The 16,521-nt window shown below is 40.2% G+C and overlaps 1 protein-coding gene across 1 annotated transcript in view; it reads right to left on the bottom strand.

Moving 5' to 3' along the window:
* Window positions 1-15,185, bottom strand: part of LOC137297094 (uncharacterized) — a 34,365-nt gene extending 19,180 nt beyond the window's left edge. The window contains exons 1-29 of the mRNA XM_067829081.1: window positions 14,943-15,185; window positions 13,697-13,787; window positions 13,412-13,448; window positions 12,950-13,070; window positions 12,460-12,511; window positions 12,086-12,186; window positions 11,884-11,972; window positions 11,574-11,620; window positions 11,211-11,265; window positions 11,013-11,079; window positions 10,778-10,862; window positions 10,027-10,310; window positions 9,430-9,484; window positions 8,866-9,009; window positions 8,478-8,701; window positions 8,064-8,194; window positions 7,328-7,509; window positions 6,829-6,974; window positions 6,118-6,441; window positions 5,466-5,608; window positions 5,052-5,122; window positions 4,687-4,841; window positions 4,035-4,201; window positions 3,268-3,436; window positions 2,292-2,848; window positions 1,795-2,057; window positions 1,252-1,449; window positions 465-668; window positions 110-249 (exon numbers count right to left, since the gene is read on the bottom strand). Of these exons, the coding sequence (XP_067685182.1) occupies window positions 110-249; window positions 465-668; window positions 1,252-1,449; window positions 1,795-2,057; window positions 2,292-2,848; window positions 3,268-3,436; window positions 4,035-4,201; window positions 4,687-4,841; window positions 5,052-5,122; window positions 5,466-5,608; window positions 6,118-6,441; window positions 6,829-6,974; window positions 7,328-7,509; window positions 8,064-8,194; window positions 8,478-8,701; window positions 8,866-9,009; window positions 9,430-9,484; window positions 10,027-10,310; window positions 10,778-10,862; window positions 11,013-11,079; window positions 11,211-11,265; window positions 11,574-11,620; window positions 11,884-11,972; window positions 12,086-12,186; window positions 12,460-12,511; window positions 12,950-13,070; window positions 13,412-13,448; window positions 13,697-13,787; window positions 14,943-15,089 (4,449 nt within the window). The 5' untranslated portion in view covers window positions 15,090-15,185. The remainder of the gene's footprint in view (window positions 1-109; window positions 250-464; window positions 669-1,251; window positions 1,450-1,794; window positions 2,058-2,291; window positions 2,849-3,267; window positions 3,437-4,034; window positions 4,202-4,686; window positions 4,842-5,051; window positions 5,123-5,465; window positions 5,609-6,117; window positions 6,442-6,828; window positions 6,975-7,327; window positions 7,510-8,063; window positions 8,195-8,477; window positions 8,702-8,865; window positions 9,010-9,429; window positions 9,485-10,026; window positions 10,311-10,777; window positions 10,863-11,012; window positions 11,080-11,210; window positions 11,266-11,573; window positions 11,621-11,883; window positions 11,973-12,085; window positions 12,187-12,459; window positions 12,512-12,949; window positions 13,071-13,411; window positions 13,449-13,696; window positions 13,788-14,942) is intronic.
* Window positions 15,186-16,521: the final 1,336 nt, after the last annotated feature.

The following is a 16,521-nucleotide window of genomic DNA, read 5'->3' as shown; positions in this document are numbered from 1 at the left end:
TCATATATCACCCATAATTTATTCCACTGAATATCTATTTAAATACCTGTACGGAACTACTGAGCTGGCACTACAATATCGGGTTCCTGACAATGAAGTACATACGTACCACATGGAGAACGGCTTGCCTGATGTCGTTGAGCAACTCCCCAGCCCCTCGCATGTCCAGATGACACTGGGATATCTTTGACATCCATTGTCGGATATTCATAGACTCGACTTTTGACGCAAAATTGGCATTTGCACTTCCTGTAACAACAAATCTGATTCAAAATACTTTTATAAAACATAATATGTTATGACTCTCAATATGCTTGTATTTGGACCGATGTGTCATACAGAACTTGTATGAGAACACAAACATTTATAGCATTGTGCTGTATGAGAACTATGCCTTACATAAAAACAGCTATAAGGCTGTCATAGATATACCAGTGGAAAGAGGTTAAGATATTAAGTCTTACCTGTTTTGCAATCTGAACTGTTGAACTTCGTTCTGTTCAAAATATTCACCATAGGCAGGCAAGAGCCGAAGTTGGTTGAGCACAGATTGCCTGTGAGAGTCGCTACCAAATCGTCTCCACTCTTGGACGTGTCCAGTTTGAAGGTGACGTGGAAACTTTTAACAAAACTGTCTGTGAGAGGTACATCGATGATTTGAGGGCCATCTTGAAAGACAAACACCAGCGTATTAAACTGTAATTTAATTTAATTTAGTTGAGTGTTGTAGTAGTGAATGATTACATGCGTATATGCATTCATAGATTTTTATACTGTCGTGTACAAGTAACATAATCCAACTATGTTTAATGTTTATCCCATGGATATATAAATATATAAATATGTAAATAATATATATATATATATATATATATATATATATATATATATATATATATATATATATATATATATATATATATATATATATATATATATTAGTGTAGATAGTTGCCATCCTCAACTCGCATACCTTATGTCTTATGACGTGGAGTGAGTGAGTTCAGTTTTACGCCGCCCTCAGGAATATTTGAGCTATATCACTGGAAAATATTCTGATCTGCACTAGACAATCCAGGGATCAACAGCATGAACATCAATCTACGCAACTGGGCTCTAATGGCATATGTCAACCCTGTCTAACCCGGATCTTCACGTGTCTCATGAAGTGGTCCTCGCCACATATTTAATTATTAACGAACGGAGGTATAGGTCTATTGCATTGTTAGTCTTCATTCTCAATCGGCATACCTTTAGCGTCATGTTCTCTTGTCATACCCGGAAACTGAATCTTTAACTTGGAGCCACATGCTCTGATATGCACTATGACAGTCTTGTGGTAGTGGGAATATGGAAACATGAGGCCACATGACATGCCCTGACAGTCGCGATCAGGGGTGCACAGATGGCCGAAGCCAAGCGCTAGTCCTGATTTCAGGTTTGGACAGGCTGAAGTGAAAGAGGAGAATGGACATTATCAAGGATTATGAATACCCATGAATAACAAACATTCAATTCTAGTTTTACGATTCGTGTGACCATTCTTGTAAAAAGTTGTAATAAATGAATCAATGTACGTTAAAATAATGGTTTGAAACATGTAGTTTAACAAAACAGAAGGAGATAATGTGGCGACAAGGTTAAACTTGGACACACGGTCCACATATAGTCCCCTTAAAGATGGGCGATCATATTTTGGTTTGAATATTTAACCAACCAATATTTAAAGGTCATCAAATACTTGTTAGGGATAAATTGCTGAAAATTGAAAAGAGGACACAATATTAACATTACCGTCAAGTCCATGTGTCAGTAGTGATTTGACCATTCCAATCTTGTCTCCAATGACAGGTATTTTGCCAAGTGCAAGAAGACTACGTAGTTTAAAGGTCGAGAGGGAAACTGGCTCTTCAACAGGCTTGTAGTTAAGACAGTGGTCAACCTTGGCAACAAAGTCGTCTATTCTTTTCACGATGTCCACGCTCGCTCTCAATATATCTTTGAGCTTGGATACCGTCATTGTGTTGAGATTGAAGACAGAGCTAATACCTGGAACCCTATTGTAGGACGAGAAGAGCGATTTAGACACAGGCATAGAATTGACAACGAAACTTCAAAACACGAATCTTCGTCCTGAAAAGGTAAGTCCGTCAATCAGATTAAATTCATACAGTCACAAAGTTTAGGAAGGAACATTATGTTCATATCATTATCATTATTTTGGGATCCACTTAACATAACAAATTAGTGAATCTTTGGCACTGGCCGGCTTTCCATAAATGTATACATACCTGACAGATTTTAGCATTTGGCCAAAGTTCTTCAGCGGCGATAAGAGGTTATGGAAGGACCCTGCAAGAGCCTTGACCTTAGGCTGATCTGTTCCATCAGGTGTAAAGGGAGGAGCGGGGTCAGGATCGACATGGGATAAAGACTTCATCTTTGTAAAATGTGGAGACATGTAGCTGTCAACAGTCTCTTTGGGCAATCCATCCGTGGTACTGTCGGCCTCGTATGTCTTGCCAATATAGCGGAACGTGTGGTCATTGCATTCCTGCTCCCAACGTGGAATCGGCAAAAGTCTGTCCAAATACTTAGACGGATCAGCATATTCTCCTGTTTCTCGGACACGAAGGGCAACGTGTATGAAGTTGGAATCGCAGTTGCTGTCTCCTGCAGTGCCGATATCGTCTCCGGCCTCCATGACGGAGCCTTCATCTGTGACCTCAGTGTTGGGGATGACGTTGTTGATGACGATCTCGTATTCCATGAAGTTGTCATCTGTAGGTGTAATTGTGATTTCGTCATCACCGGTTGACATGACGATACCAGCTACAGGATTAACAATCTGAAATATAAACAGACATACATATTTTAGTTTTGGAGCAAGAATTTTGTATTCTCCATATCCGAAAATCAAATTCCCCCGCGAATTTCGTGCTCAAAACTGCGTACTGTATAATAACGCTTGTGTTCGATTCTTTCTGTTTACATGTTTTCATCAATGTATTTGCAAGGTAGTGTATCGTTGAGACAGTCGGTTATCTACATAGCAGCTGTAAGTATAAGCCACCAGAGAGAGTATCAAGGTATTCCATATGCATGTCATATGTCACAATTACCAGATGGATATTAACCGAATCATTTGGAATTAACTATGTCAAAAACCATATGTACGGAATGTCGTTAATAATATGTACAGAGCTGCAATACATTCTCATCCTTTATGAATTGCCATTTCTACAACTTGAAGTGAATGGAACTCACCGTAAGTCCAGAGTGGGCAGTAACATCAACGCCGATGGTTTCATACTTGCCACTTGCTGTGGAAGGATACACAGCTTCTGTACAGGATCCGCTAACTCTCTCAGATGGAAATTTGCGGTGGAACTTGTTCCCAAATATCTTCTGAACCAGTGACTTCCCCACATTGACCCTGGATGCATTAAGGAGGACGTTCGGAAAGAGTCATGCACAGCAAAATGAGGTTAATGAGGTAGAAATATACCTATACCTTTCACACATAGGAGCAATACTCATCATGCTAAAGCATAATCTGTTTCTCATTACATCAGAATAACTTTTGACACATAGTGCTACATAATAGTAATTCATCTCGATAATGGATCATTAAGAAGGACAGAGAATTTATCAAAGTTTCTGCCAACATTCATGTTCAAATAATATCGGTAAATCATGTTCAGGACTAAAGCATGAGACAACAATACGAATGATCCGAAGGCAATATAAGTGAAAAACAAGCGAATTTAAATATTACGAAAATATGTGTGTGTTTAGGGTTTCAGTAAGGCTGCTGGGGTGGCCATGTTGTAGAACCAGTTTTAAACCTCTACTATGAAGGAACTGAGGTGTCATCAGACGTTGTAACCAGCACATGAAGTGTCAGCTGGGTGGTTTCTGTGTTGCTTTATTTCATTTTTGACCAGATAAAACCAATGAAAACTATAAACATTTCACGTGTAGTTGTCTGCAGTGTCTTTCAGTAACTGATGAACAGAACCGTGAATACTTACACTGTTTTCACGGTTTCAAATGCCATCTTCACACCAGTGACGACGCCAGTGACGTCTTTGTACGCCTTGAAGAAAGGATCTGAAATGTTCTTCAGTCCTGACATCCTTGCGGTGACGTTTGACAGCAAAACCTGTGTCTCATTCTGAAACCAGCTCTTCATCTTGTACTGAAAGTAAGTATTAAATGTGTCTTGTCCATTGCTCTCGATGGATTAGGCGGTCAACTGGGGTGATTGTATGAATGAGTAAACCCCTTAAAGGTTCGCATCATTGAGGCGTGGTAAGTAGAAAACCTTAGTTTGAACATTATAGCTATATATAAAATTCTGTATCATTAATTTGTCGGCAAATGTGAGCAAGTGTCTCAAATATTGCCTCATGAACATATAAATATTTGCACAAATATTTGGTGCGTAGTCAAGTTTGTCGTCATAAACATTGAAGCGAAAACATTTATTTGCTTACTCTTTTGACCATTAGAACACTGTGGTTTCCAGTTTGGCTTGATGACTAGTTTAAAACCACAGGTTAAATGCAAACCATACAAATACATCCCCCTTGTCTCCGCAATCCTGCCACAATGATCAGTACATTTACGTGACGTAATGAGCAGGTACGTCATATACAAGAACAGGTAAAATAATATACAAACCGGTCCCATGATGCCATCGTTGGTACCATCCGAGCTTGGCAATCGGGGATGAATGATGTTGTTGACCTTGGCCCTAACCATGGCAACCAAATCCTTGATGTCATATGTTAATTGGGTCCCTCCTTCCCCGATATGCATCCAGAACGGACTTGTTCCTTGGAAGGGATCATATAATTTAAGTGTTCAGCATACAAGTGTCAGATTACACAGTTTAAGAAAGCTAGCTTCGGAACAACCAACACTTCATATCTAACTATCGATGCACAGTGATGAGGCTTTACAAATATGTCGCCTTTCATTTAATACGTTACATTAAATATTTACAAGATATCCTGTTTAAGTATATTGTGGGATTGTTGTAATACCTTTGGAGAATGAACAAGCGTCCACTATTTTATTCTTGGCATCTATTACCATTGAGACTGCAAGGCGAACCCTGAAGAAGACATTTTAGTAAGAATGATAATATGGTTATTGTTAGAGTTAATTTAGTTTTAAAGCCATTTTTAGCAATATTTCAGGAATATCACGGCGGGGAGCACATTATGCGAATATGGGGAAGTGAACCCGGGTCTTTAGCGTTAAGACTACCACTTGACTACCTAACCGCCCCTCATCGCTAGAAAAGTAGAAAACAATAATTTGTGCAACAACCCCTTCAGGCCAGATGGTGGGGCACATTTCAACCATTTTGTAATGTGTGCATGTCAATTGAAAAATGCTTATGCATATATTTTAATCATAATCTAAGTGGTTAATGACGCAAATTCATTTAATACTTCATGACGGCTTGACCAATTCTGGAGAAGGATTGTGCTGGGCTTTTGAAAAAGTCAGTGAAGATTGCGATGATATCATCTCCAGCCTCTTTCAGCATCTTGCCCACTTTTGGAAGCGTTATGACGACGGGGTCAGCTATGCTCTGGAATAACAAACACAGACTAGAACATTTCAGTGCGACAGCAGGACACATCTAAATACTGGTCATGTTCACGAACAACGTATACTTGAATAAGGGCTTTTGTTAAAGTACCATTCACAAAGGTATACCGGTAACCTGGAAAGATTCGACAGAACCGACTAGATGGTTGTTAACATTAATAGCAACGATAACGATTCATCGTGCCAGAGTAGGCTGGCACAGAATCACGTATTGCAGTTTATCAAGTCGGGCCACATGGTCACTTCGTATGTGTTAAGGAAAAATCCTTGTACAAAACACCCACACGTCGAAGGGGTCTGATTTGAGAGAACGGGAAATGTATATATTGAATACTACAAGCAATCACGTAGGATCTTGGGCTGATATGTGCATATTTTGACTTGCATTGTAAATCACCTGCATTTGGAAAAAAAATATATTACCATTCTGAATATGGCAGTACACATGTTACAATACACGCATAGTTTAACCTTGAGCCTAAAACGTACGTGGTAGAACTCCAAAGCGTCCTGTTTGATCTCTTCAGCAAAAGCCTTGACCCTCTGTGCGATCTGTTTCACCTTTTCCATGATAGGATCAGTATGGTATTTAACCACTTTCTTCACTAGGTCCACGAAGTCTTCAACAAACTGCACAACAATGCTTGGGAGGCTCTTCACAAACTTGATCATCTCCGTCAGCAGGCTTTTGATGTAGTCTGGCTGGGTGATCTTCTTAAACATGGCAATTGCATCCTTGATACCACCCACAATGGAGTGGAATGTATCATCCAGCTTCTGGAGGAGGTCCTTGAAGTGGTTAATGTTGAAATCCTGAAAATTAGAATTATGCTTTTTTTCATCCAAATACATAATGCATGCGGCACTGTTTTTTAGAACCACACAATAGTGATATCGCACTGGAAAGCTCTGTAGGAATGCAGTGACTACTTTTTTTAAAAAAGAGAATATACGAAAGGTTAATGTCAAGATTATATCAGTCGGGAAAAATGAGTGCGTAGTTCACCACAATTCTATTTCACAATTAATCCAAGACTCGCCGTAACAACTGTAAATGATCAAATAATAGATGTCGGACACACGGCGCAATTGCATAAAAATATGCACCGAAACACGTTTTGCATGCTTTATTTAAACGTACGAGGACTGCTTCAAAAGGCAATCTAAAGATAATTTGCACATATTGTGTTAAATGTAAACCTTTAAAACGTTGAGGTCGTATTTTATGTGGCCAGCATAGCAAAACTTCGCCCTGACGATGTCCACGTGTTTACCAATGATGCCGATGTTTGCTGTCACCCACGCTTCATCATGAACGTCGATACTAAAGAAACTGTGCAAGGGATCTAAACAGACAAGGGAGCCATTGGAGTCATATCATCTACATGGATCAGTTAAAAGCACTGCTATAAATGGGCTTTTTGGCAATCAGGTTCGCAGCTTCTCTAGTGATATGAAATCGGGCTCTAGGACGCCAACAACTGAAGGTAGATATGCTAAGGACAGTGGGGCTTTTACTTTTGCTATCTCCATGGGCCCTAGCTGGATTCGCCCTTCAGCTTTTGGCGAATTTTCACCAAATTAGCCATATAAAACTACAAACATGAAAATTCTGGCAATTATCGAAATACATTGAATGATGTGGTCTTAAGTACAGTCTTATGTGACTTGTTAGTGTCGAGCAAGCAATAAGACCTACGCAGCTTCATGTCGAGCATGTTGGTTATCGTTAGACCAAGACTGGCGCCTATGCTGCTGGTCCCAAAAGTCTGTTCCTTCTTAACGTCAGGCAACTTAATGGTGAGACGGATACCATCACTTGTATCGATGTGGAAGACATCACGCCGGACACGGGAGACGGAATGGTAGTTGTAGTCGCGACTGTCAAAATTATTACCGTGAAGCACATATTCATATTAACATGCAACGCTATATGGTTAGAAAGTCACTTCAGTATTAGAAATGTACTTGCAGTTCTCCCCACAGCCATTTCAAGAAGAATTTGCCTCGTCGCATTTCCGTGTGATAACTATAACCCTCCGTTTTGAGAAATAGATATTAAACCCTCATACCATATACTCTGCATGTAGGAAGCAAGAATGATAAAGCTTTGTTGCATTTGTGACTCTGAAACCCAATTTCATCCAATGGTATTTCAGACTGAAAATGACACTGATGTAACACACGTGTCATAGGTTCCTGCAGCACTTACAGAAGCAGGATTACTTTACCAATGTCACTTTTAATTACCTCGAACTTGTAGTAACTCAGTCAAAAGCCTAACTTTAACTGGTGCCCTAAAGATGATTCGATTTTGTGTTTCGTGAAAAGCAAGTCAACACTTCTTGAGATATCATTGAAATAAATCGCTACCCACGACATGACAGATAAGAGTACCAAAGCTGTTTCTATGACGAGAGGTATGATTGGACTACCTCAACAAGATATCCTCCTTGTCTTTGGTCAGGCGATGTCGCTGTGGATGTTTCAGGTACACTTCTCTCGCCTCCTTGTGGACCTTCTCATTCTCTTCGTGGGCGAGGATGTCAAACAGCGCCAGTGCACTCTGATAAGGAGAAATTGTGGTTTATAGTACAGAGCACTTTGGTTGTTTTGCTTCTGTTGGCAATCAATGAGTATCTCATTGAGATCGGTCAGTGGTAACCCTTTCACATGATATATACCCTTAGCAAAATAAATGCAACTGTTTTTCTCGAAGGTTTTAAATAGAAAACATAAACACGAACGCCTACTTTTATGGGTTTTCATATTTTCGAAACTCTTGTTTCTTTTGCTATTCAGTATATATGTCTGCGGTGTGTTACGTGTCCGCGAAAAAAGTTATTTACCTCGTTACATTTGTATTGACGGAGACTGTTAGCTGCTGCCCTCCGCCATGTTGGGGAACCCACGTTGGGCTGAAGATAGGACCGGATATGGCGTAATGATCTTGGTATTCCGGCATTTCCAAGACTGTGTAGAAGAACCATTTTGGACACGATATGATTGTGCTGCTCGAAGTCGAAGTCGTGGATAGATCGCTTCTGCCGGCCCAAGATTGGGGAGGAGAGGGCTGACAAGATTAGAGGGTGTCGATGTACGTCATGCATAACCTGTTTATGAATCTTCATGCTTGCATTATCCCTGGGCATGGGTACCTGATTAAGTCATCACTGGATCGGAAGAGTGAATGTGATCGAAGCAGAAAACATTCATGTTATTTTAGTTCCAACTCACTGTGATTGTAAAGCCCAAGCTTATTCTCTAGCTTCTCCAGGATATCGTCAGCAGCTCTCTTGTCTCCTTTGTCGAAGAGGGATCTCGCGAGAGCACCCAGTGTCAGACAGGCTCTCTTCTGGGTCAAGGTCATTTCAGTTGTAGCTGCAATTACATGTGTTTTAATACGCGCATTCTGCATTCTAACAACAGGATTTTAACCACAGATGATGGACGTTAGGGAGATGATGAATGTGTCATGGGTTCGATAATATGATCAAACAGCAACGTGCATGTACTTGTGTGTCTGTGGCTGCATTAGTCGTGACTGATAGCTACAGAAATACCATAAACATAAAACGTTCCAAAGCGACGAGCCTCTGCTGTATTTAATTGAAATCTTAACACCAGGGTAACAAAATTACCTTCAGTTAACAATGATGGTTGATATGAAAAGTGTTCCTCAACAACATCTCAGTAAATACATAAAACTTAAATTATATTTGTAGATGCACAACAATCGATTTGACTACCATTCCATGTAACTTTATTTTGCGGACTATGCAAGAACACTTGAAGTCTTACGAATATGTTCGTAGTCACCGTGGAAACAGAGTTGTTCGACTGACAGAACTGTTTCCTGAAACAAAATATTATATTATATTTTTATTTTGACCACAAACAAATGACGTATTAACTTCGTAATGAGAAATGCCAAACATTTTTAGCAGTAAATCTGCATTAGTTTTTGTCATGTACGTTTCCTTGGTGACACGAGTTATCACTGGTCTGTACGCAGACTTCGTACATCTGGAAGATGACCGAGTTAAGTGAGTCAGTTTTGTTTTACGCCTCACTCAGCAATAAGTGCGCTTTAACAATACTCGAGCAATGCCAGGAATGCACTTCACACTATACCCCTGTGGGAAATAGAGCCCGTGTCTTCTAAGGTAGACTAGGTTACCCAACCGCAAAGCAAACCCAAAGCACTAGGTTACCCAACCGCCTGGACAAAAAAGAAACTTCTTACATCCTCATATTGAGCATGCTTGTTGTGTCATGTCCGCAAACCGTTGTCAGGCCTTTACCTGTGATTGTCAGAGTGAATTTCAGACTTGCTATAGGGATTAGATTTAGAGTCCCAGTGGTTGGTAGATGGCATATAGGTATATGTGTACATACCGAGGTTGGTTTCTTGAGAGCTACGTAATGAAATAGAGGGCGTCTCAGGTCGTCCTCGGTGGCGTTCTTGTCGTTGAGGACATAGTGCAACACCAGTTTCTGCGAGTCCTCGTCTCCTCTCCGACACAGAATGTCCAAGAACAGGTACCTCTCATCTTTACACACAGTGTCGTTGATGGCACATTTGGCAAGGTACTGGTGGCCGAGAGTGACTCTGTCTGTCTGCGTCAGGTTGTTGAAGAGACGCATGAGGTCTTCAACACACACGGTCCTGTTGGCTGCGACTGGAATTTGCCAACATGAAAACGATTCCTATTTTCTCGGACGTTATCGTTCTCGCGCAACACGTTATATCCTACAGTTAAACAAGTGATAACCGTCTAAAATTACATCATCATCCAACTCACTGACTATTAAATTGAAGACTGTTTACAACGACAATGCAATGCTTTAGTCTCTTTAATATCAAACTATGTTCAGTCGTAGTTCTGGATTTTCAGGACCATCCATCTCTTCAGTGTCAGTTTATTCCCATTCAGGAATATTCATATATATCGAGTCATGCAAGGATTTCCGTCCTTTTTCAGACAAGGCGTATGAACAACGAATGCTCCTGATAGAGCAGATCATGCTTACCCTTTTAGACACATGAGGTCATCAGCGATTCACTTTTATCATTTACCCCTTTGGGCTAAATTGACGCTACCTATTAATTTTTGTCATTTAAAATCATTTAGTTAACTTAACTCACATTTGTTTTTGTATGATGATATGCATTCCAGCAGATTATTGAAGACGGTTTTCACTTCGCTCAGGGTTTGCTCTTTTGGAACCGGCTGCATATAAGAAGACACGCACCAGTATGAAGATATCCCTCATCTTATCGAGTCACATGAGGAAGAACTAAGTTTACTGTTGGTTAGGAATGGATGACTAGTGTTGAAACACTGCATGCTACTGAAACAGTTTAATTCGTAGTGACTCACCGTCTTCACTTGGGGTGTGTCAACCTTGAATTCCTCCATCGCTATTGCCTGTGTGGCGGCCAGTCTCCTGGGATAATGTGAAGGTCACATTTCGTTATTTCGGTTCTTAAATATATTATAGAAATTCAAGTATATTTAAATCTATGTGGTTAGGTATAGGCCGTTACACTCATTTTGCATGTATATTACGTGACTTACCTTCGAGCTGTGAGCTTTACAATGCTTCTTGCAGTCGACGTCAATGTAGGGAATTCTACAACAATTATGAATTAAACGTGAACATTGTTGAGTCGAGATGTGATGTGTCGAAGTCTGGGTCCCGGCGTATTTAGTCATCATTGCGCGGTGTCTCCAACCTCGGATATCTCGAAGACTATGATTCGTGTACCTTAAAGCCCGATACAACGGGCTGTTTATCTATGACCATTAATTAGATGCAGTCTCTGCTGTAGCGTGCATCTCCCACACTCTGTTAGTACCAAAAACCGACAAAACTCAAAATCATGACATGACAGTTTTGTCATTAACATTTTATTCATTACTATGCCTAACCATACTCACCTCCGGTATTCGGGGAAACTATCACAACATTCTCCATATCTTGGGAGCTGCAAAATGTGATATAAATGTTGACATGTGTGATCTAAATTTTACAAACCGAGAAGCAAAAGTAATTTTTGGCCATAGTAATCATGTACATAGATTCTGTACAATCAACGAACAAAATTGTACTATACGCATCGGCATGTGAAATACATGGCAGTGAAACACATGCGTAACCTATATCAGCAGACGACTAAGAAGCAGGTGCAATCCTCAAATTGTGGTAGCAACCCTAACCATGATACTTCTGAAAGACTTCGCTACGTACGTTTGAGACGGAGCAGGCTTGTTTCTGAGTCTGATGACGTCCTTACTCTTGATCTGTTTGATGAAGCCTCTGCGGTCATATTCAACAGTCTGGGGAAGAAGAATTCCAATATTATACAGAAATATGTGAAGAGTTTTATTGGTCAAGTGATGGACAGGTAGGTACAGTTATGGCAGGGTGGATGTCGGTAATGAGCTGGTACCTTTTCGTGCAGGCGGTGTGTTTCTGCTGTACTGTTATGTCGTCTGCTCAACACACTTCCGGTCGGCAATCGCTTACCGGAATACGAGTGGAATAATCTCCCTTTGAAGCAAAACAATTTTGTGTGATTAAACATTTAGGCGACTAAAATAACAATTTAATTCATATCTTTTAGATACTTTTAAATTTTGAAACTGAGAAGGATGGGATGCGGTCATTTGCATAGCCGTAGTCCAAATTTTCCATATTGGTACCGTGTACAAAATCCTTAATTGTCATTTTACTGGAATGGTTCTGAAGCTACATGGGTTTACACTCACTCACTCACTCACTCACTCACTCACTCACTCACTCACTCGAACGAAGTTTTGTTACCATGCTGGTCTGTCTCAAAGTCCCTGTACTTCCATTTAGACTTCGACGAGCGCTGAAAGTAATTGGATGACCAAAACTAGAATTCTACTTGCCCAAAACACATAATGTTCAGATATTATTCTTAGTAGTATGACGCTTTCAACCAACGTGAATATGAAACAACATGATTAAGTGTTGACATATGACACACGACGCTGTCAAACCGTTTTGAAGAAGCGTAGGTATAGTTATGTTCCCAGGTTGAGAACTTTTAATTCATTGTTTGTTGTTTAGCATCGCCCTCAGCAATATTCCAACTATATTATGATCCAGACGATCCAGTGATCATTATGAAAATCGATCTATGCAAAAGGCATACGGTTACTTATGTTATTATTAGTTCGCATTTTAGCGATATGTAGTAAACCATGAAGTTAAGAACAGCATTCTTACAGAGGAGTTGGACCCAAATCGCTCAGTGTACAAATAAGGACACAGGGGGCTGTCATACCTTGTTATACATGGACAGGGTTCCAGCCAGTAGTTTCTTCAAGGTCACCACCTCATGATCCTCCTCCGGGTGGTGGAAGATCTGCGTTACTGCTCCATCCCCGCCCACGTGGAACAGGAAGCTATACATAGCACAGTTTTTGATGAGGTAATATTTATGAAATAACTATATTTAAATGCTTTGTATGTATGTATGTTTGTTGTTTAAGGCTTTTCCGGCTGCATGTAGCGCATATGACAGCGGGCTGTATATAATCGAGCCATGGCCAGACGATCCAGTGATCAAAAGCGAGAACGTCGATCCCGTTAGTGGCCACCTACGACAAGCATGCGTTGCTGAGACCTGTTCTAACCCGAATCTTCACGTTTCCTTTTTCACGAACGTTCATAAGCACAATGTGATCACTGACAAACGGTAAATACGGTATTGTGAATAATAAATAAGTGATGGTGTTCAACTTACTTCCTTGTCAAGTCCCAGTGTTTAGGGTTGTTGTCCACTGAAGAAAAATCAGTTTGGTATTAACAATCATCAAATGAACGTCATTTGCCGGAAAGTGCAAGTACCACAAAATTAAGAACATATACATCTAATGAAACACGCATCATGTAAGGTCACGTAAATAGTGTAAAAACGCCCTAGCTAAACGTAGATTATATTAACCTTTCGCAAGATTCATTATTTTGAAAAAAAAACAACACAAATCATATATATATAACCAAGGGTATATTATCAGACATGTATTACCATATCCTTGGTCAGAATGTTGTACAAAGCTGTCCACCATCAGCAGGTTCATGCTGCCATCGTTAGAGTGGTTCACAGGGGTCACGTGGAACTGAATGTAAAATATCTCCAAGGTGAAACTAGTATCCAGGAGGATACTGATATGTCAAATGTACCAAAGGCTGTCTCGGTCATGATGCAGACATCCTATAATGATTGAGTGAGTTAAATGACTGAATGAGTTTAGTTTTACGCCGCACTCAGCAATAGTCCTATAAGGCGGTGGTCTGTAAATAATCGAGTCTGGACAAGAAAATCCACTGATCAACAACATGAACATCTATCTGCGCAAATGGGAACCGATGACATGTGTCAACCAAGTCAGCGAGCCTAACGACCCAATCCCGTTAGTCGCCTCTTACGACAAGCATTGTCGCCTTTTGGGGCAAGCAATGGTTGCGGAAGACGTATTCTATCCCGGATCTTCACGGATCAAGTGAGTGAGTTAAAATTTATCGTCATATTGGCAACATTTCAGAGACAACATTTTGGAGACAATTAATTTAATTTTATACATAATAATTAATGTTAAATTGTAAAAACCTGTCAACGAAGGACAGTAAAATAGCTAGATTATCACAGATTCTACTTTACAAGAAATTCCATCTAAAACAAATTGACTATAGATTACAATACAATATGACAACAGCCTAAATATCACCAAAAACTAAAGGGGAAACAGTTTAAGTGAGGTGTGTTTTGTTATTTAAAGTATCGCAAGGCAAACGGCAAGGTCTGACACAGGACAAAAGGGGATGAAGTACGCGGATAATTCATTCGCAACGAGATTAAATAGTTGTTTAAATTAAGGTTTCAACAGGACGATGACCGGCTATCGCGCGATGCAGTAGAGTAAGTTATAGCAATATTCCAACAATGCATTGGAGGAGAGTCGAGCCCCGATCTATGTCGTACCTGGCGATAGCTTTAACCACTAGACTACCCCACCACCCCGTTTCCAGATGAAGTGGGTATCCAATACAAGACTGTTACAGCAACAACTTTGTTAACATTTCCCGCACTTTGCATTGGTTATTACATAACTGGTATGACGAAAATTGTTTGCACAAAGTTAAAAGAGTCGGTGGAATACAATATGATGTGATAAATTAGAAATGACGCCAGGAATTAATATTGTGACTCATTCAAAAGATAACTCTGAATGTTTGTTATTTCCTTTCGTAATGTTTGTACCATCAGAAGTTACCTTAATGATCGTAGACAAGTTGTGTAGACCAAGAACCTGAGACTTGGAGAAGTAGGTGAAGTAATGCTTGTGCCCATCTTCAAACGGTGCACCTGCGGCACTGGACACCAACACAAGCAGAACGAAACACAAGTCCGAGCTGACCATTCTGCTGTCTTTGCTATCTTACATGTCTGCAGCTTAGAATGGAAATGTAGAGACGCTACTAGTCAGTACCACTGTAACGTAAAACGTTTTGCCAAATGCTTTATACCGTGATCCCGCACCCCGCTTAAAAAAGCCCTTATCAGCGTCAGTAGGCACGTGGTAATGAAAACAGGTAGATGGTAGTACGAAATGAACAGTTTAAATCGCGTGGATTGGCATTTGACAGGGCCATGTCCTTCAGACAAAGCCCATCCTGCAGTGATTGGCTGGGTGTTTCAAGGTCTTGTGTCACGTGGATAGATAACAGTCACTAGCTGAACACCCTGGAGGCGAAACAATTTGTCACAGTATCGGTCTTACATATGCACTAACATAACTCATAACCTTTGGAAGTCATGAAATAGCGCCACAGCATACATGTACGTAATCTGATTTAATGAATGCATCACTATTTGATAGCAAATACATTCGTCTTCAACACACAGCTTACATTAAGACACAATGGATTTGCACGGTATGGTTTGACTACATAATTTTATACATATTGGTGATGCGGTATTGAACGATATCAACACGATATCCACAAAATATTGACACACTACGAAATTTCAATTTCAATAGGTCATAACAGTTACAGATTATACTGTGACGTAACTTTATGTTGACATCATAAAGCGTTACGTCACAGTCATATATAGGGTATCACTCATATGACGACGTGTATGCGTGTATATGTGTGGCTGCATATAATACCCAGACTTAAGCTGATTTTAAGATTAAGCTGAGATACTATGCATTAGATACTATGCATTAGATACAATGAATACCCCACTTACGACAACATCATACTGACTGCGAGCTGACCAGCCCTTCTTGTACCCATCAATGCCGAGCGCGAGGCAGGGACCAACAAGTACCATATTTTAACGCCTTTTGGTATGGTGCGTCCGGGGACCGAACTCACAACCTTTCGCTCGCGGACGCTCCAGCTATGTATAGACATGGTAACGATGATTGGAATCCATGTTGATTTTATGATTATTACAATACCCCATAGAATTTAATACAAAACCTGTTTGTACAAGTGTGGCCCTGGAATGTTTAATGTTGAGGGGGGAAATTCAATGTAATGATGGTTATTGCCATAATATCTGTGTGAATATAATAATAAAAACATGAAGCAGTCACACTTATTACCAAGGTCAGATTCGTGTAGGATGATTCTTAGACATCCTGCATCACGTGGAAATGTGTTCTCAAGGGTGTCAAGGAGGTTGACGTTCCTCACACCTGCTGCGTTTGTTGCCAGGAATTAATTTTCTTTCTCGTGATTTGTAATGGTCTCATTTGTTACGAGATGATAAAGCTGTGAAGCTGGTACTCACCAACAAAGGGTCAGTAGCATTGAAAATGCGCCTTCAAAATGAATAAA

Source organism: Haliotis asinina, chromosome 1 (genome assembly GCF_037392515.1).
Source record: "Haliotis asinina isolate JCU_RB_2024 chromosome 1, JCU_Hal_asi_v2, whole genome shotgun sequence".
Taxonomy (NCBI): Eukaryota; Metazoa; Mollusca; class Gastropoda; order Lepetellida; family Haliotidae; genus Haliotis; species Haliotis asinina.
This window is presented reverse-complemented; position numbering and strand designations above follow the sequence as displayed.